At 43.4% G+C, this 20893-nt stretch overlaps 1 protein-coding gene across 1 annotated transcript in view; it reads left to right on the forward strand.

Moving 5' to 3' along the window:
- The window catches only part of ARIH2 (ariadne RBR E3 ubiquitin protein ligase 2), a 55959-nt gene that overhangs the window by 25641 nt on the left and 9425 nt on the right, over positions 1–20893 (forward strand). The window contains 5 exon segments of the mRNA XM_084752691.1: positions 11843–11910; positions 14485–14548; positions 15240–15390; positions 16996–17117; positions 19016–19125. Coding sequence (XP_084608817.1) covers positions 11843–11910; positions 14485–14548; positions 15240–15390; positions 16996–17117; positions 19016–19125 — 515 coding nt within the window.

Genomic DNA, 20893 nt, shown 5'->3' on the forward strand with positions numbered 1-20893 from the left:
ACAGGACTGACAAGATTACCCATGAGGTAATGATGCTTTCCTGCGTAATCCTGGCCACCACCCAAGTTTGACCCCTGGAACTGACCTAAAAGACAGCTGGGCATAGTGGCACATGCCTTTAATCCCACCCAGGACTTTGACAGCAGAGACAGATGGATCTCTGTAAGAGGCCAACCTGATCTATATAGTGAGTACCAGGATAGTCAGGGTTACATAGTGAGAGTCGGTCTAAGAAAAGAAAGTAAGAAAAGAAGTAGGTAACTAAGTTCACAAGTTGTCCTCTGACTTCCACTCGGGTACCATGGCACATGCATCCCCTGTAGCTGGGCATTTGGCTACTTTATTTGGGTTCCTATATCTATCACCCTTCCCAACCCCCAACACTAGGTAGGAGAGAGCAGGGTAGAGGGAAAGGAGGCATAAGCCTCTTTAGACTACTTCCTGCTGATTAGGGACATCGGGTTTCTAGGGACTAGTTCTATTCCTTATCAGAATGTCCAGCAAATCAGCGATAGCAAACCACAGCAGCAGGGACCAGCAGCAGCCACCATAGAATCTCTTAGGGCTCTCCCATATATACACTCTCCAGAGTCCCCAGAATTAAATTGTCTCAGCTGGCAAAAACCATGCCCCTCCTAGAGCAGGAGATGGTCATAGTGAACAGCTGTGGATGGTCTGAAGCAGCCCCATATCCCTCACCTGGGATTAAAACAAAAACATACTCATACAACAAAACTGGGCCTTTAAACTAAAATTCTCAGTGTAATCCTCCCAATAAGGGCCTGGAGTTAGAGACAGTTGTGCAGCAAGTGTCTGGGTCCTCTGCTCTCAAACGCTCCATCCCCGCGGTGAGGACTGTGCTCGTCCTCCTAGCCATTGCCTTTCTCCTATCACGATCCTGAAACTTACATTGTGGACCAGGGTGGTCTCAGACTCACAGAGATCGGACTGCCTCTGCTTTCCCCAGTGTGAGGATTGAAGGCTTGGACCACCAGTCCCAGCAAACTTTTAGAAAAATAGAAACCGGTACTTTAAAATCTCTTAAGGGAAAGTTTGAATTTTGAGGATTATTAGTAAAACTTCATGCCATATATGGTAGCATGTGCCTCTAATATCAGCATTTGTCACAACACACACACACACACATACACATACACACACACACACACACACACACGATCAAAAATCAAAACCAGGAAGGTGGCATACGCTTTGAATCCCAGCACTTGGAAGCCAGGAGCAGAAGGATCTGGATTCAAGGCTAGCCTGGTCTACATCGATCCTGTCTCAAAAGCCAAATAAATAATTAAGTGATGAAATATGTAAACATTTTTGTTGTTAAGAGCCCGTTGTGGAGACGGGTGTGGTGGCGCACGCCTTTAATCCCAGCACTTGGGAGGCAGAGGCAGACGGATCTCTGTGAGTTCCAGGCCAGCCTGGTCTACAAAGTGAGTTAAGGACAGCCAAGGCTACACAGAGAGACCCTGTCTCGGAAAACAGAAAAATTATTAAGCCACTGGGTATGGTTACGTAGGATGTTCTGTGGGAGATGTTTAATATGTTCTGAGATCGCAACCTCCTGATCAGACCCTCTTTTCCTGTGTGGGACTAGTAGTTTGAGTGGTTCTAGTTCCGGAGTTGCCATCCAAGGTCAGTCTTCTAACTTGTATTATGAAAAACTTAAGACGGGTAGGTTTATCTTATCTTTCCCTGAACATCTCTCTTTTAATTTTATTATCATTGTGTGTGAGGTGTGTGTGATGCACCTGTGGAGCTGTCCTTCTGCCCAGGCTTCTAGCGACTGACTTCAGTTCTTGAAGCTTGGGTAGTGAGCAGTCACTTTTACAGATGTAGGCCCAATCAGTTTTTAAGTTAGTGTTTTTTGAGACAAGGTTTTATGTAGCCCAGGCTGGCCTTGAACTTGTTCTGTAACCACGACTTTGAATTCCTTCTGATCCTCCTACCTCTTGCTGGTATTGTAGGTGTGCCCTGGGATACTTAACTTTATTGAAACTATTCTGTTTTGTTGGTTTTTTGAGACAGGGTTTCTCTGTGTAACCCTTGCTGTCCTGGATTCACTTTGTCCCAGAGTGTTGAAATTATAAGTGTGTGCCACTGCGCCCAGCTCCTGCTTTGATTTATAGGAACTTTTATATAGGAATAAGTTCATCTAGTTTTAAAATATTCCATTATATGTTTTAATTTATACATCTGTTCAACAATTACCACAAACTTGGTACTGTTTGTTTCAGTTTTTGTTATTTTGTTTTTGTTTTTTCAAGTCAGGGTTTCTCTGTGTAGCCTTGGCTGTACTGAACTCGCTTTTGTAGATCAGGCTATCCTTGAACTCACAGCTGTCTGTCTGCTTCTGCCTCACAAGTGCTGAGGTTACAGGTATGTGCCATCATGCCCAGCTTTTGTTGGGTTTTTGTTTTTGTTTTTGTTGTTTTGGTTTTTCAATACAGCATTTCTCTGTGTAGCCCTGGCTGTCCTGGAACTCACTCTGTGTAGATCTGGCTGGCTCCAACTCAGAGTTCTGCCTGCCTCTGCCTTCCCAACTGCGACACTATCTTCCAGCTTTATTTTGTTTCTTGAAACCAGGTTTCACTGTGTAGACCAGGCTGGTGTTGCTCTAACAAAGATCTGCCTGCCTCTGCCTCTGCCTCTGCCTCTCAGTGCTGGGGTCAAGGGTTTTGTACCACCACACCCTGCCACAACCCCAGCTTTGAAACATTTTCATCACCCCAGAAGTTCATTGAGATGTTTTTAAAGTTCATCTGTAGTATATACCATTAGTGGGTTCTCTTTATTGCCAAATAATGATTTTCATACTGTAGATACACATTTTGTTTATGTGTCCATTTTCAGACATTTAGGCTGTTTTTGGCTCTTATAAATTATGTTGCTATAATCATCCATGCCCTGGATTTAATGTGGACATTGCTTTCATTTTTTCCCCTTGTGTAGATGTAGATATTTAGGGGAAGAATTGTTGGGTTGTATAGTAAATGTGTATGGTAAACGAAGGAAGGAAAAAACTTAATTATCTTCTAAGGTGGCTTTTCTGCTTTGCAGTAAATAAAAATTCCAGCTTCTCTTTATCACCAGGGGTTCTGGTCCCTTTTTAGATGCCCTACAAATTTCTGCTTAGTTATTTTTTTAACTGATAAAACACGAGGCTCTTTTTAAAAAAAGATTTATATATTATTATGTATACAGTGCCCTACCTGCACATACACATGCAGGCCAAAAGAGGACATCATACAGATCACATTATAGATGGTTGGGAGCCACCATGTGGTTGCTGGGAATTGAACTCAGGACCTCTGGAAGAACAGTCAGTGCTCTTAACCTCTGACCCATCTCTCCAGCCCCCTTCTTTTCTGATCTTTGTCTCTTTTCTTTTTCTTGCTTTATTGTATTGTCCCAGCCGTGCAGCATAATGTTAAATTAAATGAGAGTGTTATCCTACTACTTCCTTAACTTATTATTGAATATGATGCCAGATTCAGGTAGTGTGTTTGATTCTCTGTTTTAGTTTAATAATGGTTTGTTATTCAGCAATAGCTGATATTCTCTCTCATTTCTACACAGTTATTGGGTACATAGTAAGTGCTAAATGTCTAGTTTAGGGCTGAGGGTGTGGCCCAGTTAGTAGAGTGCCTATCTAATATTCATGAAGCCCTGGCTCTGACCTCCAGCACCACATAAATTAGGTGTGGGTGGAGCGAGCATGCTTGTAATCCTTGTGTTTAGGAGGTAGAAGCAGGAGGACCAGGACTTCAAGGACATCTTCAGCTATTAGGGAGTAGACCACCCTGGACCGCATGAGACTTTATGTCAAAAACAGCAGCACTTGGGAGGCTGAGGCAAGCAGAACGCTGAGTTCCTGTCCAGTCTCAACAAAACAAAGCCACAACAGCAAAAGCAGGGCACAGTGGCATAAGCCTTTTATCCTAGCAAGAGCAAGTGGATCTGTATAAAGTTAAGGCCAGCTAGGGTTACATAGTGAGAATTCCTCTCGAAAGAATAAGACTGAGCAGAGTGACAGGTAACCTGTAATCCAGCACTCAGGAAGTAGAGGCAGACTAGACATGGCTACCTATTGAGTTTGAGGCCTGCCTGTAGGGGTGTGGGGGTGTATGTTAAGACATGCTCTTACTGTGCAGCCCTGGCTGTCCTAGAACTTGCTGTGTAGACCAGGTTTGCCTGGCACTCACAGAGATCCACCATCATCTGCCTCCCGAGTGCTGGGATGAAAGATAATGCCACTGTACCTGGCAAGAGCGCCTCAGGATTTAGCTGAAAACAGAATGAACTTGTACTGAAAGGTCTTGAGAGCTGTATAAGTATTGACTATTTTTTTATTTTTAAGTTTTTAAAAATTGGTGTGCATGTTTTATCTGTGATATGTATATACATCATCCGTGTGTGCCTGGTTCCCCTAAGAAGTCAGAAGAGTGTCATGCCCCCTGGAACTGGATTGCAGGTGCTTGTGAGCCACCATTGGCTGATGGGAATGGAACATAGGGCCTCTGCAAGAACTTAAGCTCCTAGGAGAATTGACTCTTAAAGGGTTTGGAGTAAACTGCTATATTCTTGGAGTATTAAAAAGTAATGATATAGGGCTGGAGAGATGGCTCAGAGGTTAAGAGCACTGGCTGCTCTTCCAGAGGTCCTGAGTTCAATTCCCAGCAACCACATGGTGGCTCGCAGCTATCTACAATGGGATCTGGGTACTCTCTTCTGGCCTGCAGGTGTAATGCAGGCTGAGTATTATACGCATAATAAATTAAAAATCTAAAGATTTTTTAAAAAGCAGTAATACGAATCGGGCTGTGGTGACACACACCTTCAATCCCTTCGCTCTGGAGGCAGAGGCGAGAGATCTCTTGTCAGTTCGAGGCCAGCCTGGTCTACAGAGTGAGCCTAGGACTGCCAAGGCTACACAGAGAAACCCTGTTTCAAAAAACTTAAAAAAAAAAAAAGTGATATGACTACTGGTTGTTTCATGAGAAAACTCACCTGTTTGTACTGAGGCTAGTTTTCATGTTGTTTTAGTCAGGGTTTCTATAGCTATGAAGAGACAGCATGACTACAGCAACTTACAAAGGAAAACATTTCATGGAGCTTGCTTACAGTTTCAGAGATTTAGTCCATTATTGTCATGGTGGGAGAAATGGTGGTATACAGGCAGACATGGTGGCACACAGGCAGACATGGTGGCACACAGGCAGACATGGTGCTGGAGAAGGAGCTGAGAGTTCTACATCTTGATCTTCAGGCAGCAGGGGACTGGGTAACACTGTGGGCATAGCTTGAGCATGTAAGGCCTCAAACCCTGTCTTCATAGTAGTGACAGTGACACACTTTCTCCAACAGGGCCACACCTCTTAGTAGTGACACTCCCTGTGGCTAAACATTCAAATACATGAGAATATGGGGGTCATTCTTATTCAAACCACCACAAACATTTAATGCACCTTAAATTCATCTACAAGGCCAGGAAGTGAAGCTGCCTCAAGGAAGGCACCATTTTCTCTGGGAAAATTGATGTGTGGAGGAAGGAGTTGAAGGAAATACAATCAGTTCACTGTTATGACCTTAATTTGGGTGGAGACTTCTGCCCTGCTAAGACTTAATCTTTGCCCTTGGAGAGGTCATTGACACCTGGTCATCCACACTTTAGTGGCTCTCAATCTCTGGCTTTCACTCCCTTTGGGGTCAAGTGATCCTATCACAGAGGTCACCTAAAACCATAAAAAAATACCATAAGATACTGACATCACAATTTATAACAGTAGCAGAGTTACAGTTCTGAAGTAATTTTAAGGCTGGGGGTCACCACTACATGAGGAACTGTCTTAGAGGGTCACAGTGTTAGGAAGGTGAGAACCTTGTGGGTCTGACTGGATGAGATTGTCTTGCCATATTTGTGTGAATTAATGCTTTCAGAATTCATCAGATTCCTAGTGGGGAGTCTCTATAGTCTGCAGACTGTGGGTATAATACAGGCACGTTTTGTTTTGTTTTGTTTTTTGAGACAAGGTTTCTCTGTGTAGCCTTGGCTGTCTTGGACTCTCTTTGTAGACCAGGCTGGCCTTGAACTCATATCTACCTGCTTCTGGCTCCCCATGATTACAGGCGTGCACTACCATGCCCAGCTAGGTACTTTTCTTAAACACCGGGTATAATTTGGGAATCATGCTTATGCCTACTACAGAAAGCTAGTGGGGGTATTTCTGAGTCCTGTTTCTGCTGACTTGAGTATATTGAGTTATTCTCACCTCTTTCCACTTAATAACTACATCTCCACAGTTTTTTGTTTATGGGTATTTTGGGGGAGTTGTCATCGTGAACACCCCCATACACACAGCTCTGGCTGTCCTGGAACTTTGTAGACCAGACTGGCCCCAAACTTAGATCTCCTCCTCAGCTCTGCCTCCTCTGAGTGCTGGAAGGCCTGCAGCAGCACAGCTGCCCAGCCTCTTGTTGCTTTGTGTTTCTGGTGGTGATTGTTGTTTTGAGAAAAGGACTCATTATTCAACCCTAGCTGGCCTGGTACTCAACATAGGCTGACAAACTCACAGAGATCTGCCTCCTACTCAGTAACTGCGACTAAAGGCAGGAGCCACTACGCCAAGCCACTCTCTTTTTCCTGTTTTGTTTTGTTTTAATGCCAGTCTCCTTTTCCTTTTCAAGTGATTTATTTATTTTTATGTGTGTGAATTTTGTCTGTGTGCATAGATGTGTACCATGTGTATGCCTGGTGTCCATGGGGTCCAGAGGGGTCAGATCCCCGGGAACTAGAGTTACTGGCAGTTATAAAGCACAGTGTGAGTCCTGGCAGCTGAACCTGTGTCCTCTGCAAGAGCATCAAGTGCCCTTAGCTGTTGAGCCACCTCCCCAGCCCTCAGCCATGTCTTACCACATCTCAACTGCTAGAACATGTACAGACGGCTGCTCAGTACATTTCTGGCTCCAACATAGCCATGTTGCTAGTGTAAGCGAATTCTTCCTCTTGTGTGTAATTCTCAGGCTTTGTTGTGGTTATTAGTGTTGAAATCAAGGAATCAGACTAAGTACAGTGTTCAAATAAATGTCTTGAACATTCTTTACAAAAAATAAATCATGCAAAATTCTATTTTTGAAAGCACATAGGTTGCCAGCTAGTGGTGCTTCACACCTGTAATCCCAGCACTCTCAAGGCAGAGGCAGGTGGGTCTCTGTGAATTCGGGCCGTCTAGTCTACAAAGTGAGTCCAGGACAGCCAAGGCTCCACCGAGAGACCCTTACCACCCCCTCCAAAAAAGAGAGACAGAGACAGAGAGACAGAGAGAGACACCCCATAGGTTAAGTGAGTAAAGAACTTACTTCAAGTGTGAAAGTGGGGGAGCACCCACAGATTGAGTTAAGTGATTAAAGATATTACTTCAAGTATGTGTGTGTGTGAGAGAAGGGAGAGAGCACCCACAGGTTAAGTGAGTAAAGCACTTCAAGTGTGTGGGTGTGTGCGTGTGCTGAAGGGGGGGGACCACCCACAGTTTAAGTTAAGTGATTACAGCACTTAATTCAAGTGTGAATACCTGAGTTCAGATCCAGAGTTGAACCATGTACAAACCAGAATTGGCAGCTCATAGGTGTAACCCCAATTTCCAACACACAGGTAGAGACAGAAGACTCCTCAGAAGCTTGAAGGCCAGCTAGTCTGATATGTTAAGATGCAAGCAACAAAAGACTTTGTCTCAAAAATGATACAACAGCCAGGTGTGGTGGTGCACACCTTTAATTGAGCACTCGGGAGGTAGAGGCAGGGGCATCTTAGTGAGTTTGAGGATATTCTAGTCTACAAAGAGAGTTCCAGGACAGCCAGGGTTACACAGAGAAACAGGGGAGACAGAGACAGGACTGACACTTGCGGTTGTTACGTGACTTCTCAGTGTGTGCATACACATACAAGAGCACACATAAAATATTAACCAATATTGAATGGATATCTTTATGGATTGAGGGGTGCTGCCCTGACTCCTATTCTTAGCCTAAAGATCCCACCTAAGTCGATGTTAATGCCTTTGCTGGGCCCCTGCCCACTGTATAATAAGAGACTTAGAAATCAGAACAGAGTATGGTGTCTTATACATGTAATCCCAGTAGGAGGGAAGATTTAAGGAGAGATGAAAGAAAAAAGGAAAGAAGTGTAAGTTTGAGTAAATTAGGCAAATCAGACAGCAAAGACAAAATGTTCCAGCAAGGAGAGGACTTATTCCTACAATTTGTTCTCTGTCCGTTGTGTGTGCACCATGGCACCTGCCCTCCCCCCACTCACACATAGAAACTCATACAACTTTTTAAAATGATTTGTAAAGTAAGTGTTGTGGAACACACCATAATCCCAGCGCATGGTAGGCTAAAGCAAAAGGATTGAGCCAGCAGGGACTGCATGGCTACATAGTGAGACTAGTCCTTGGAGAGCAGAGGCTGTGGATCTGTGTGAGTTGGAAGGCAGTCTGTGGGCCAGACACGGCTAAGTAGTGAGACCTTATCTCAAAGTGAAATAAAATGCGTACCTAATATCTGTATGGATGCTACTGCTAAAATGTAAAGAAAATAGCTAGTATATCACTTCATTTTCTGAGAGTGGTCTGTTGAGATGAATTATAGAAACAGTTAAAAGACTACTATTTATTAGGTAGGAACCTAAATTCTCTGTGGGCCTCATTAGTGGTGTGCATGGTCTTCAGCTTCATGGGAGAGTAGTGGGGGCCTCTGCCCCAAGTGAAGTCACCTGTCTTACATCATTGGTTTCTCCAGATATATTTAGTCTCTGGGGATCACATACTGGTTACTGTGTCTTCCCTACTAAAGTGCTTCTCTGTGGACCGCATAGGCGCTACCTTACCGTAGCTGCTACATAAGGACTCAGCCCCAGATCAGAGTGATGTTTGTACCTTGAGGTATCCACTGGCTTTTCATGTTTCAGTAGCACCCTCATGCTATCTTGAGCTTTCTCTGGGAAGCCTGCCTGATCCAGGTCTCCAAACAAACCCCAACCTGTGGCCCCCACCCTAGTCTTGTTTTTGTTTGTTTGTTTGGTTTGGTTTTTTGAGACAGGGTTTCTCTGTGTAGCCTTGGCTGTCCTGAACTCACTTTGTAGACCAGGCTGGCCTTGAACTCATAGCAATCCACCTGCCTCTGCTTCCCGAGTGCTGGGATTACAGGCGTGCGGCACCACACATGGCTTGTTTTGTTTTGTTTTGTTCTGTTGGTTTTTCAAGACAGGGTTTCTCTGTGAAGCCCTGGCTGTCCTGGACCCACTTTGTAGACCAGGCTGGCCTCGAACTCACAGCGTTCCGCCTGCCTCTGCCTCCCAAGTGCTGGGATTAAAGGCGGGGGCCACCCCCCCCCCCCGACTCCCCACCCTTGTCTTGACACTAGATGTTTTGCTGTTAGTTTACATACAACTCAATAAGATATTATGTCCTCTAACCAGCAAATGCTATGTGGCTACTTGACTTCTTTAACCTAATATTGAAATGCAAACTTCTGGGGCAGGCACTATAGCTCAGTAGCTTGAGTGCTTGCCCATCATATACAAAGTTCTGAGCATAAACTGGACATGGTGGCACACATCTGTAATCCCAGAATTGAGGCAGTGAAAGCCCAAGGATCAGAAATTCAAGGCCATCCATAGCTATATAGTAAATTTGAGATCAGCCTAGATTATGTGAGAGAATCAAAATTCTCTCCCTCTCTCTCTCTCTCTCTCTCTCTCTCTCTCTCTCTCTCTCACACACACACACACACACACACACACACACACATACACACTCAGAGACACACACAGAGGAAACCTTTTCTGTGTCAGTAGCTATAGCATTCTTTTCAATAAGTACATTGTTGTTCATTGCATGGATCTGTTACATGTTATTTATCAGGCTCATTTTTCTTGGACATACATGTTGTTTTTAATATCTTAACAGCCTAGTAGTGCATATATCCTTTCTCATTTCCATGGAGGAAGATTTTATACTAGCCTTCATCACCTGTTGAGACTCTTTGATAGCCAGAACTGTATGAAGAGACCAGAAAATGGATAAGCCAACAGACTGTCTACAAACCTTTAAAAGTGTTTAGCAGGGCTGGAGAGATGGCTCAGAGGTTAAGAGCACTGACTGCTCTTCCAGAGTTCAATTCCCAGCAGCCACATGGTGCCTCACAACCATCTATAATGTGATCTAATGCCCTTTTCCCTGTCGTGCATGCATACGTACAGGCAGAGTACTGTATAGGTAATAAATAAACAAATCTAAAAAAAATGTTTAGTAATTGCGGCTTGTTGGATTTTGTGAATTCAGAAATTTAAAACTTTTTTTTTTTAAGACAAGCGTGGTGAGTGTACCTCTTTATTAATCCTGACATTTGGGAGACAGACACAGATGAATCTCTGAATTTGTGGCCAACACAGGTAGTACCAGGCCAACCTGATCTACAGAACAAGTTTCCAGGACAGTCAGGCCTAGTAGCTACACAGAAACTCTTTCTTGAAAAACAATAAACTAGGGCTGGAGAGATGGCTCAGGAGAGAGGGCTCAGCGGTTAAGAGCACTGACTGCTCTTTCAGAGATCCTGAGTTCAATTCCTAGCAACCACATGGTGGCTCACAACCATCTATAATATGGTCTCATGCCATCTTCTGGTGTGCAGGTGTACATGCAGGCAGAGCACTGAATATATAATAAATAAATCTTTAAAAAGAAAAGAAAAACAATAAACTATCTTTAAATGTTATTTATTTGGAACAGAGTCTCCCTGTGTAGCCCTGGTTGACCTGGCACTATCTGTGTACACCAGAAATCTGCCTGTCTCTTCCTCAGGAGTTCTGAGATTAAAGGCCTGAACTACCTTTATTTTTGACACAGGGTCTCACTGTGTAGCTCTGGCTGGCCTGAAACTTAGATTTTTTAGACCTGATTGGTCTTGAATTCAGAAGAAATTTGCCTGTTAAAATTAAAATTATATGCTACCGCATCTTACCTTAAATTCTTTACTTTGTTGTTCACAGGGAGTAAGTCAGGAAGTTGAAGCCTAGAGCTGTGCTGCTAGTCCTAACTAGAAGCACACTGTGCTTGTGACCTGTAGGGCAGCGTGCGCGCACATGTGTCCTCTTGGCAACCCATTCAGGAAGCGCTCTTGCTTATGTTGGATATCACAGGTTTTTGTTGTTGTTTTGTTTTGTTTTTTTGTTTTTTTGAAACAGGGTTTCTCTGTGTAGCCTTGGCTGTCCTGGACTCACTTTGTAGACCAAGCTGGCCTTGAACTCACAGTGATCTGCCTGCCTCTGCCTCCTGAGTGCTGGGATTAAAGGTGTGCACCACCACGCCCGGCCAAAGATTGACTTTTTAAAAAATCATTATTATGTATGCAGTGCTCTGGCTGCATGTACACCTGAAGGCCAGAAGAAGGCACCAGATCTCATTATAGATGGTTGTGAGCCACCGTGTGGTTGCTGGGACTTGAACTCAGGACCTCTGGAAGAGCAGGCAGCACTCTTAACAGTTGAGCCATCTCTCCAGCCCCGGGATATCACAGTTTTAATTACCATAGACAGGGTGATTTTGCTTCAGTTTCCAGTGAGTGTTTCTAATTTTTTTTGTAGGAAATGTTAATGAAAACAAAGACCAAGAATAAGAGATATATAAAATTATATAAGAAATGAACTTAAAAGACAAAGCATGCTACTAAGTGAAAGAATGTGGCCCTAGCATGGTGGCGAATGTTTACATTTCTCAAACTATAGCGCACCATGAGTTAAAATCTGTTGTTTTGTTGTTGTTTCTTACAGGTATCTCATTCAGTTGCAAAACTTATATTAGTTAATTTCCACTGGCAAGTCTCAGAGATTCTGGACAGGTAAGATGTTCAGTGGAAGGAGACGAGGTTGCCCATAGCATCCTTCTCTTCCTACCTACTGTGATGTGATGAAACACCATGACCAAAAGGGGTACATATCCTGAGTCACATCCATTGAAGAAAGCTAAGGCAAAAATTTACATGACAAGAACCCAGAGGCCAAGCTGACTCAGAGGCCACGATAGAGGGGTGTTATTTACTGCTTGTTCTCCATGCCTTGGTCATGGAGCTTGTATGCAGGACCACCAGCCCAGGGTTATCATATCACCACCCACAACAGGCTGGGCCCTCCCCATCAATAACTAATTTAGGCTTGCCCTACAGCCTGATCTTTTGGTTTGGTTTGGTTTTTGAGACAGCTGGTACATAGCTCTGGCTGTCCTGGAACATAATGTGTAGACCAGGCTGGTCTCTGCCTTTGAGTGTGGGGGTCAAAAATGTGCATTACCAGCCTGATGTTAGGGAAGGGTTTTCTTAATCAAGGTTCCCTCCTCTCAGGTGTTTCTGGCTTGTGTTAAATTGATATAAAAAGTAGCCAATACATACTCTAAGCATAGCATCCCTCAGTGCTGCCCACCCACTGTGGTGGCTCTTGATGTTTTGGAGTATACTCACACATACCTGTACTTCTAAAATACTTGATCATATTTTATACCCTTTTCTTTACATTTCTCCAATCTCTTCAGCATACTCTTCTATTTCATCTTTAATGTTACTATACAGGTGCTTCATATATATTTAAACTAGTTGTTTGGCAGCAGATTTAGTTAAAAATCTATCAAAGCCAGGCGATGGTTGTGCATGCCTTTAATCCCAGCACTAGCGAGGCAGAGGCGGACAGATCTCTGAGTTCCAGGCTAGCCTGGTCTTCAGAGTAAGTTCTAGGACAGCCAGGACTGTTACACAGAAAAAACCCTGTCTCCAAAAAACAAAAAATCTTCTGTGTCTGTGTGCAATAGAACAATCCCACCCCCACCCCCCAAAAAAAAAAAAACTTGAAAAATGGTTGGGTGTGATGGAACACTCCTTTAACAGTTTTGATGAAATAGGCAAGTGCTTTCCCAAAGAGCTATATCCCCAGCCCCATTTTACCCCCCCTTTTTTTTTAATGATTTATTTATTTATTATGTATACTGTGCTCTGTCTGCAAGTGCACACCAGAAGGCACATTATAGATGGTTGTGAGCCACCATGTGGTTGCTGGAAATTGAGCTCAGGTCCTTTGGAAGAGCGGCCAATGCTGTCAACCTCTGAGCCATCTCTCTAGCCCCTATATTTTGAAGTAGGATTTTGAACCGGGCATGGTGGCACATGCTTTTAATCCCAGCACTCAGGAGGCAGAGGCACGTGGATCTCTGCGAGTTCAAGGACAGCCAGGACTACACACACTAACCCTGTCTCAAAAACCAAACAAACAAAAATAAGATTTTGCTAAATTGTTTAGGTGCCATAAGTCTCTTTTGCCTTTAACTTGTGATCTGCCTGTGTCTGAAGTAACTGGGAATACAGATCTGTGCTACCAAGCTTAGCTGGAGTGATAGTTATTTGGGGATGGGTGGTACTGCATGAACTATAGGAAATTTACCTACTGCCTGTCAATAGCAGTGGCACCCTCAAGTCCTTGAGAACCACAGACATCTTCGTTGGGCATGGTATCTTCTCCTGTCTCTTCCTCTTGAGTACTGACTTTGCATACATGTGCTGCCAAGATAATTAAGTGCAGGGCATCAAACCCCAGCACCTTGTGCGTGCTAAGCAAGTACTCTACTAACTAAGCTGTGTCCTTACACCCTTCCTTTTATATATTCTTATTTTACTTAATTATGTATCATTATTTGTATGACTTTACAACTTTATAAACATAAAATTATAGTGTTTGTATTCTTCAGTTTTGTATTTATATGGTTGCATTTTATACTGTCCTCTCATCAGAAGACATTTATCAATTCTCTCTCAAAGCACCTTTTTGAGGGCTGGAGACGTGGGTTAATGGTTAGGAGTGCTTATTGCCCTTGCAGAGGACCCATATTCAATACCTAGCACTACATGGTAGCTCTCAACTGGCTATAACTCTGCTTTCAGGGAATCCAGTGCCCTCTCCTGGCCTACGTGGCATGAGGCATGCCTATTGTGCATGACAAAACCGTTCACACACATTAAATAAATATTAAAACAAAGCAGCTGGACATAGTGGCACACCCCTTCAATTTCAGCACTTGGACAGTAGAGACAGACAGATCTGTGAGAGTTCAAGGACAGCCTAGTCTACACAGTGAGTTCAGGACAGCCAGGGCTACGTAGTAGAAAACTTCATCTCCAACCCTCTTGCCCACGCACCCCGTAAGATAGAAGGAAACTTGATTCAATAAAGAAGCTATCAGACATAATCTCAAACTCACTATGTAGAATAAGCTTGGCTCAGTTTGCAGGTGCTAGGATTATAGAGATGTACCATTATCCTGACAAAGTGGAAACACTTTGATGTAACCGCAACACACGATGGTTTGATCTGTTATCGAGAGTTTAAAATGTCTTCAGTTCTGATTCTCTGTATTTGTGCCTTTTACTTTCTAGGTACAGGTCTAATTCTGCTCAGCTGCTTGTTGAGGCTCGAGTTCAGCCTAATCCATCAAAACATGTGAGTATTTCCTGCTTGAGTGAGGCTTTGAATGTCCATGGTTCTCTGGCTTGCAGTGTTAGCATCTGCCTTTTTTCTGTGCTATATAGCATGTAAAAGATCCTTATTTTGCTTCTAATTTTAAAATCTTTTACAATTTGTTCTTATTTATTTATTTTGGTTTTTGGTGGGTTGTTTTGTTTTGTTTGAGACAGGGTTTCTCTGTGTGGCTTTGGCTGCCATGGAAATCACTCTGTAGCCCAGGCTTGGCTTGAAACTCATAGACATCTTCCTGTCTTTGCCTCCCGATTGCTGGGATTAAAGATATGTGCCACTATGCCTGACGTTTTATTGTTTATTATAAATATTTATTTTACTTTATCTGTATGAGTGTTTCGCCTGCATATATGCACGTGTACTACATGCCTGGTGTGCAGGGAGGCCAGCAGAGGCCATTGAGTCCCCTAGGCCTCCAGTTACAGATGGGTGTGGGTTGCCGTGTGGGTGCTGGGAACCTAACCCAAGGTCTTCTGCAAAAACAAGAACCCCAGAAGTTAGTACATTTTGTGATTTGGGCGTACTTATGGGCAAACTACTGTTCTTGACAAGCTACAGTGTGGGCTGTGAGAGCCTTTATAGTTCAGCCTTTCAGAACCTTTATCTGAATTTGATATTGAGAGTCTTTGGCTTATGTGGCTACATCTCTTTCTAGGTCCCCCCATCCCATCCCCCTCACCACTGTGCAGTATGTATGCAGTTTGTTCGGAAGGAAAACCTACTCTCTCTGGCCTGCCAACATCAGTTTTGCCGAAGCTGCTGGGAGCAGCATTGCTCAGTTCTAGTCAAGGATGGGGTTGGTGTAGGTGAGTCTACACCAAACGTAAATATGGCTCTCACAACATGCTCTTGTAGAAAGGGTTTTAAATTATACTTATTCATTTGATTTTATGTATATAAGTGTTTTGTCGACATGTAGATCTGTGTGTGTGCTTAGTGCCTGTGAACCCCGGGAGTTGGAGTTATAGGTGCTTGTGATGATCATGCGGCTTCTGGGAATGGAACCCAGGTTCTCTGAAAGAGCAACAAGTGCTTTTAACTGCTGAGTCATCTCTCCAGCCTTAAAATATTTGTCTTTTTGGGATTTTTTGGTTTAGTTTGGTTTTTTTGTTTTTTCGAGACAGGGTTTTTCTGTGTAACCTTGGCTGTCCTAGACTCACTTTGTAGACCAGGATAGTTTCAAACTCACATCAGTCCACCTGCCTCTGCCTCCTGGGTGCTGGGATTAAAGGCATGTGCCACTATGCCTGGCTCATTTTCATATACTTAAGTAAACATTTCTCCTAAAATTGACAGATTTTTAAAAAAGATTTATTTATTACATATACAGTGCTCTGCCTACATGTATGCCTGCACACCAGAAGAGGGCACCAGACCTCATTATAGATGGTTGTGAGCCACCATGTGGTTTCTAGGAATTGAACTCAGGACCTTTGGAAGAGCAAACCTCTTAACCTCTGAGCCAAATCTCCAGCCCAGATTGACATACTTTATAGTCAGATCTAGTGGTTTCTAAATCCACCAGTTTAAATAGTAGCACAGTTTTATAAAGTCTCCAGCAAAATGCAAAAACTATAGGCTTCACAGATACTGGTGTGAGGAAAAGATGATCTTCTCTCACATTTAAGTGAACTGTTCTTAACTCAGCATTGGTGACATGCACCTTTGGTTTTTTGAGACAGGGTTTCTCTGTGTAGCCTTGGCTGTCCTGGACTCATTTGTAGATCGGCTGGCCTTGAACTCACAGCAATCCACCTGCCTCTGCCTCCCAAATGCTGGGATTAAAGGCATGTGCCACCACGCCCAGCCTGTGACATGCACCTTTAATCATAGCACTAGGTAGACAGAGACAGGTAGATCTCTGAGTTCGAGGTCAACCTGCTCTACAGAACTAGTTCCACAACAGCAAGGGAAACCCTGTCTCAAAAAAACAGAAAAAAGAAAAGAAAGAAAAAAAACTCTCCTTTGAGCTGCCTACTATGTCTTGATTCCTTCTACTGCCGTTTAGCAATATAACCTATAGACATGTCAGTCACTAGGTCTATAATGATCTTTTGTTTTTTTGAGACAGGTGCTTATGGTGATATTTGGGTAATTGGGCACAATATCTTTGTTACATTACTGTGAAAACATGTTCATTTCTCTCTTTGAGTAAGTTCTTGATAAATTTTTTGTTTTGTTTTGTTTTTTGAGATAGGGTTTCTCTGCTATCTTGGCTATCCTCGACTCACTTTGTAGACCAGGCTGGCCTCGAACAAATGTGCTGGGATTAAAGGCATGCACTACCCACTTGGTTTTGATAAATATTGTAAACAAAGGATTTACTATATGAAATCAGAATTTTTTGGTTGAACTTAGTATTTTATGTATTTTGCAATATGGTTATCCATCACATTATTTTTGTTCAACAGGAGTCTCATGTATGGCTCAGGATTGTCCACTCCGAACACCAGAGGACTTTGTATTTCCCTTGCTTCCCAACGAAGAGTTGAGAGATAAATACAGGCGCTACCTCTTTAGGGACTATGTGGAGGTATGGACAGCACTGTCTTCCTGGGCCTACCCTACACACCATAATTACAGCTGCCATTAGGTAATGAGTGGTAAAACATAGGTTGTGGGGCTGGAGAAATGGTTCCGCACTTCAGAGTCTTGAAGAGGAGCTGAGCTAGTTCTCAGCACTTGTGTCCTGTCTATAACTCCAGCTCTAGCCGACCTGACACCTTCTTCTGGTCTCTCTAGGCACCTTCATGGATATGCATATACCTGCCCACACCCTACATTAGACCCATAATTTAATATTATATATAAATTAAAACTTTATTGACAGAAAAGCCACTGTGTAAATCCCAGCTCTGTTACTTGCTTGTTATGAGACCACTTGCTCATTAGTTTGCCTAAGTCTTCCCTTTCACTCCATAGTCTGTACAGTCATCCCAACATACACAGGTGATGAAGCAAGCAGAGCCAGGCATCTTATGTGAGGGATGAGCACAGCTCAAGAGTTGCTATTCCAGGGGCTGGAGAGAGGACTCAGAGGTTAAGAGCACTGTTCTTCCTAGGGTCATGAGTTCAATTCCTAGCAATCACATGGTGGCTCACAACCATCTATAATGTGATCTGGTGCCAGGCAGAATACTGTACAAATAATAAATAAATCTTTAAAAAAAAAAAGTTATTATTCTGTTAGGTTTTCTGTACAGTTCAGCCCAGAGAAGGTCTGTTTTGCTTTGTAGTTTTGGCAATTTGAAAACTTGCTTAGAATTCCAGCTTGGTTATTTTTAGGTTCCTTTCTCTTCTTGGGCTATCTGTGAAGCATAATTTTCATCTTTGTCTTTTATGACTTAGTTTTAAAGGCTAATTGGGGGCTGGAGAGATGGCTCAGCAGCTAAGAGCTCTTCCAGAGGTCCTGAGTTCAATTCCTGGCAACCACTTGGTGGCTCACAACCATCTATACTGGGATCTGATGTCCTCTTCTGTCATGCAAATGTACATGCAGATAGAGTGCTTATATACATAAATAAATCTTGTTTGAAAAGCATGTTGGATTGGTTGTCTTGTGCACGTGCAGGACGAACACAAGACTTTATTCTTTGGGGTATTTGCTGCCTTGGGTAGATTGTTGAGAATCTTTGAGCCCTGGAGCTGTTAGATGCACGGATCACTGAGCTGTGTTCTCATCCAACTCATATCAGAACAGCTTTTCCCAAGCCCCGTTCTCCCTGTGTTGGCCAGGTTGCCCATGATTAAACTCCCTGGGCTCCAGCAGTTCTCCTGCCTGACTCTTCCAAGGAGCTAGAGTCTAGTCAGACATATCTGCACTCAGCCTACAGGCACTGCTCTATGCCACCACCACCTCCTCCTCTTCCTTTTACGATTGATTGATTGATTAATTGGTTTACAGTGTTCTGCTTGACTACCAGAAGAGGGTTATGAGTCACCATGTGGTTGCTGTGAATTGAACTCAGGACCTCCGGAAGAACAGCCAGCACTCTTTTTTTGTTTTGTTTTATTGTGGGGTTTTTTGTTGCTGTTGTTGTTTTGTTTTTAGTTTTTCGAGACAGGGTCTCTCTGTGTAGCCCTGGCTGTCCTGGACTCACTTTGTAGACCAGGCTGACCTTGAATTCACAGCGATCCGCCTGTCTCTGCTTCCGGAGTGCTGAGATTAAAGGTGTGCACCACCACACCCAGCATTCTTAACCTCTGAGCCATCTCTCCAGCCCCTAGGTCTGTACCTTCTTACAAAATAACTTTAAGATGAACAAAGATTCTCTTCAGTAATTAGTTAATATCTGTTCGTCACAACATCCATCCTAAATTTTAGTCCTTTGATATAAGTCATCAGCTAAAAGTACCAAGGCACTTACGCAGTCTGTTTGAGAGACAACAATTAGGAGATCGTCTCATCGTTTCCCTTTGCTGTGTTCACAGAGTCATTACCAGCTCCAGCTGTGCCCTGGTGCAGACTGCCCCATGGTTATTCGGGTACAGGAGCCTAGAGCTCGACGAGTGCAGTGTAATCGGTGCAACGAGGTCTTCTGGTAAGAGAGAGTGAGTGCTGAGCAGTCCTGGGCTCATGGCCCATCTCTCTCCGGACAGCACTGCTGCTGAGTGTGCAGTCAGGGCTGGGGGAGGTGGAGTGTCTGTTGTACGTGAGTGCTCTGCTTCGGGTGGCCAGGGTTGTGCCCAGCATTTCATATTCTCGGGCATTTTTGGTAAATGAACAGACTCTGAAGACAAGTAAGAGATTCCTTGAGATTTAGGTTTATGCTACACTCATGAGCCAGATATGTCTACCTTTACTGACAAGTCACATCTGACTTCAACATCTTCATCTTTCTCTGTTTTGAACTTTTCTTAGCTAACATTTTAAACTTAAATTTATTAGCTGGCCATGGTAGCACATGCCTTTAATCTCAGCACTCAGGAGGCAGAGGCAGGTGGATCACTGTGAGTTCAAGGCCAGCCTGGTCTACAAAGGGAGTGAGTCTAGGACAGCCAGGACTGTCACACAGAGAAATCCTGACTTGGAAAACCTAATTGGATAATTAATTTTTACTTTTTAAGGAAAATCTTATTTAGCTCAGGCTGGCTTCAGATTCAAAATATAGCCAAGGATAGCCTTGAACATCTGACCTTCCCTCCTCCACAATGCTGGGATTCCAAACTTGCACCACCATGGTAATTTATGCAGTGCTAAGGGTTGAACTTAGGCCTGTGTGCATACTAGGCAAGCACGCTGTCAGCTGAGCTATTCCCCTTTGGCTTCCTCTCCCCTCCACCCCAGTGTGTGTGTGTGGTGTGTGTGTGTGTGTGTGTGTGTGTGTGTGTGTGTGTGTGTGTGTGTGTGTGTGTGTGTGTGTCCGTCCCCCCTGGACTCATTTTGTAGACCAGGCTGGCCTCGAACTCAAAGTGATCCACCTGCCTCTGCCCCCCGCAAATGCTGGGATTAAAGGCATGTGCTACTATGGCTGGCAGGCTCACTTTTTTGTTTGTCTCATTTTCTTTTGATTTGAGACAAGAACTTGTTATGTAACTTTGGCTAATGTGGAACTTACTTTGTAGACCAGGCTGTCCTCAAACTCAAATAGATCTGCCCTCTAAGAGCTGATATTAGTGCTAGGATTGACTTCATGTGCCATCCGACTGGCCCTGGCTGACTTGCATAAAACGGTAATTTATGAGTGAATTCTACATGTAAGGTTCTCTTCATTCAGTAAATTCCATAGGCATAATTTAAACTTACCAAATTCTTTCCAAGTGACAAGCTTCTGTCCAGCCATTTTCCCTGCATTATCACAACTGTGTAGCTCTGTCATCATCTTTGTGTTCTAGGTGAGGAAATCAGGGTACAAAGAAAATAAACTACTAGTAAATAGCAGAGCCATAATTTAAAGGTTTTTTGTTTTGTTTTGTTTTTTTATTGTATATGAGTGTTTTATCTGCATGTACTCCTGTACACCAGAAGCGGACACCAGATCTCACTACAGATGGTTGTGAGCCACCATGTGGTTGCTGGGAATTGAACTCAGGTCCTCTGGAAGAGCACTTAACCACTGAGCTATCTCTCCAGCCCCAGAGCCATAATTTAGATCCAGGTCTGTCTTAATTGAACCTCCCTGGAAGATTCATGGGCTGGCTTCAGAGAATCTTTGCAGTAAATACTTGTGTGTATCTCCTTCCTTTCAGTCTCACCAAAAGTTGAGAACTGAACAGTTGCTGTCTTCAAACCGTTACTATTGGCTTGTACAATAGGAAATTGAAACGGGTCGTAGCGCTTTTATTTTAGGCCTGTATAGCCCTGGCTGT

This window comes from Acomys minous (genome assembly GCF_964271855.1).
Source record: "Acomys minous genome assembly, chromosome: 13".
In the NCBI taxonomy this organism is placed as follows: domain Eukaryota; kingdom Metazoa; phylum Chordata; class Mammalia; order Rodentia; family Muridae; genus Acomys; species Acomys minous.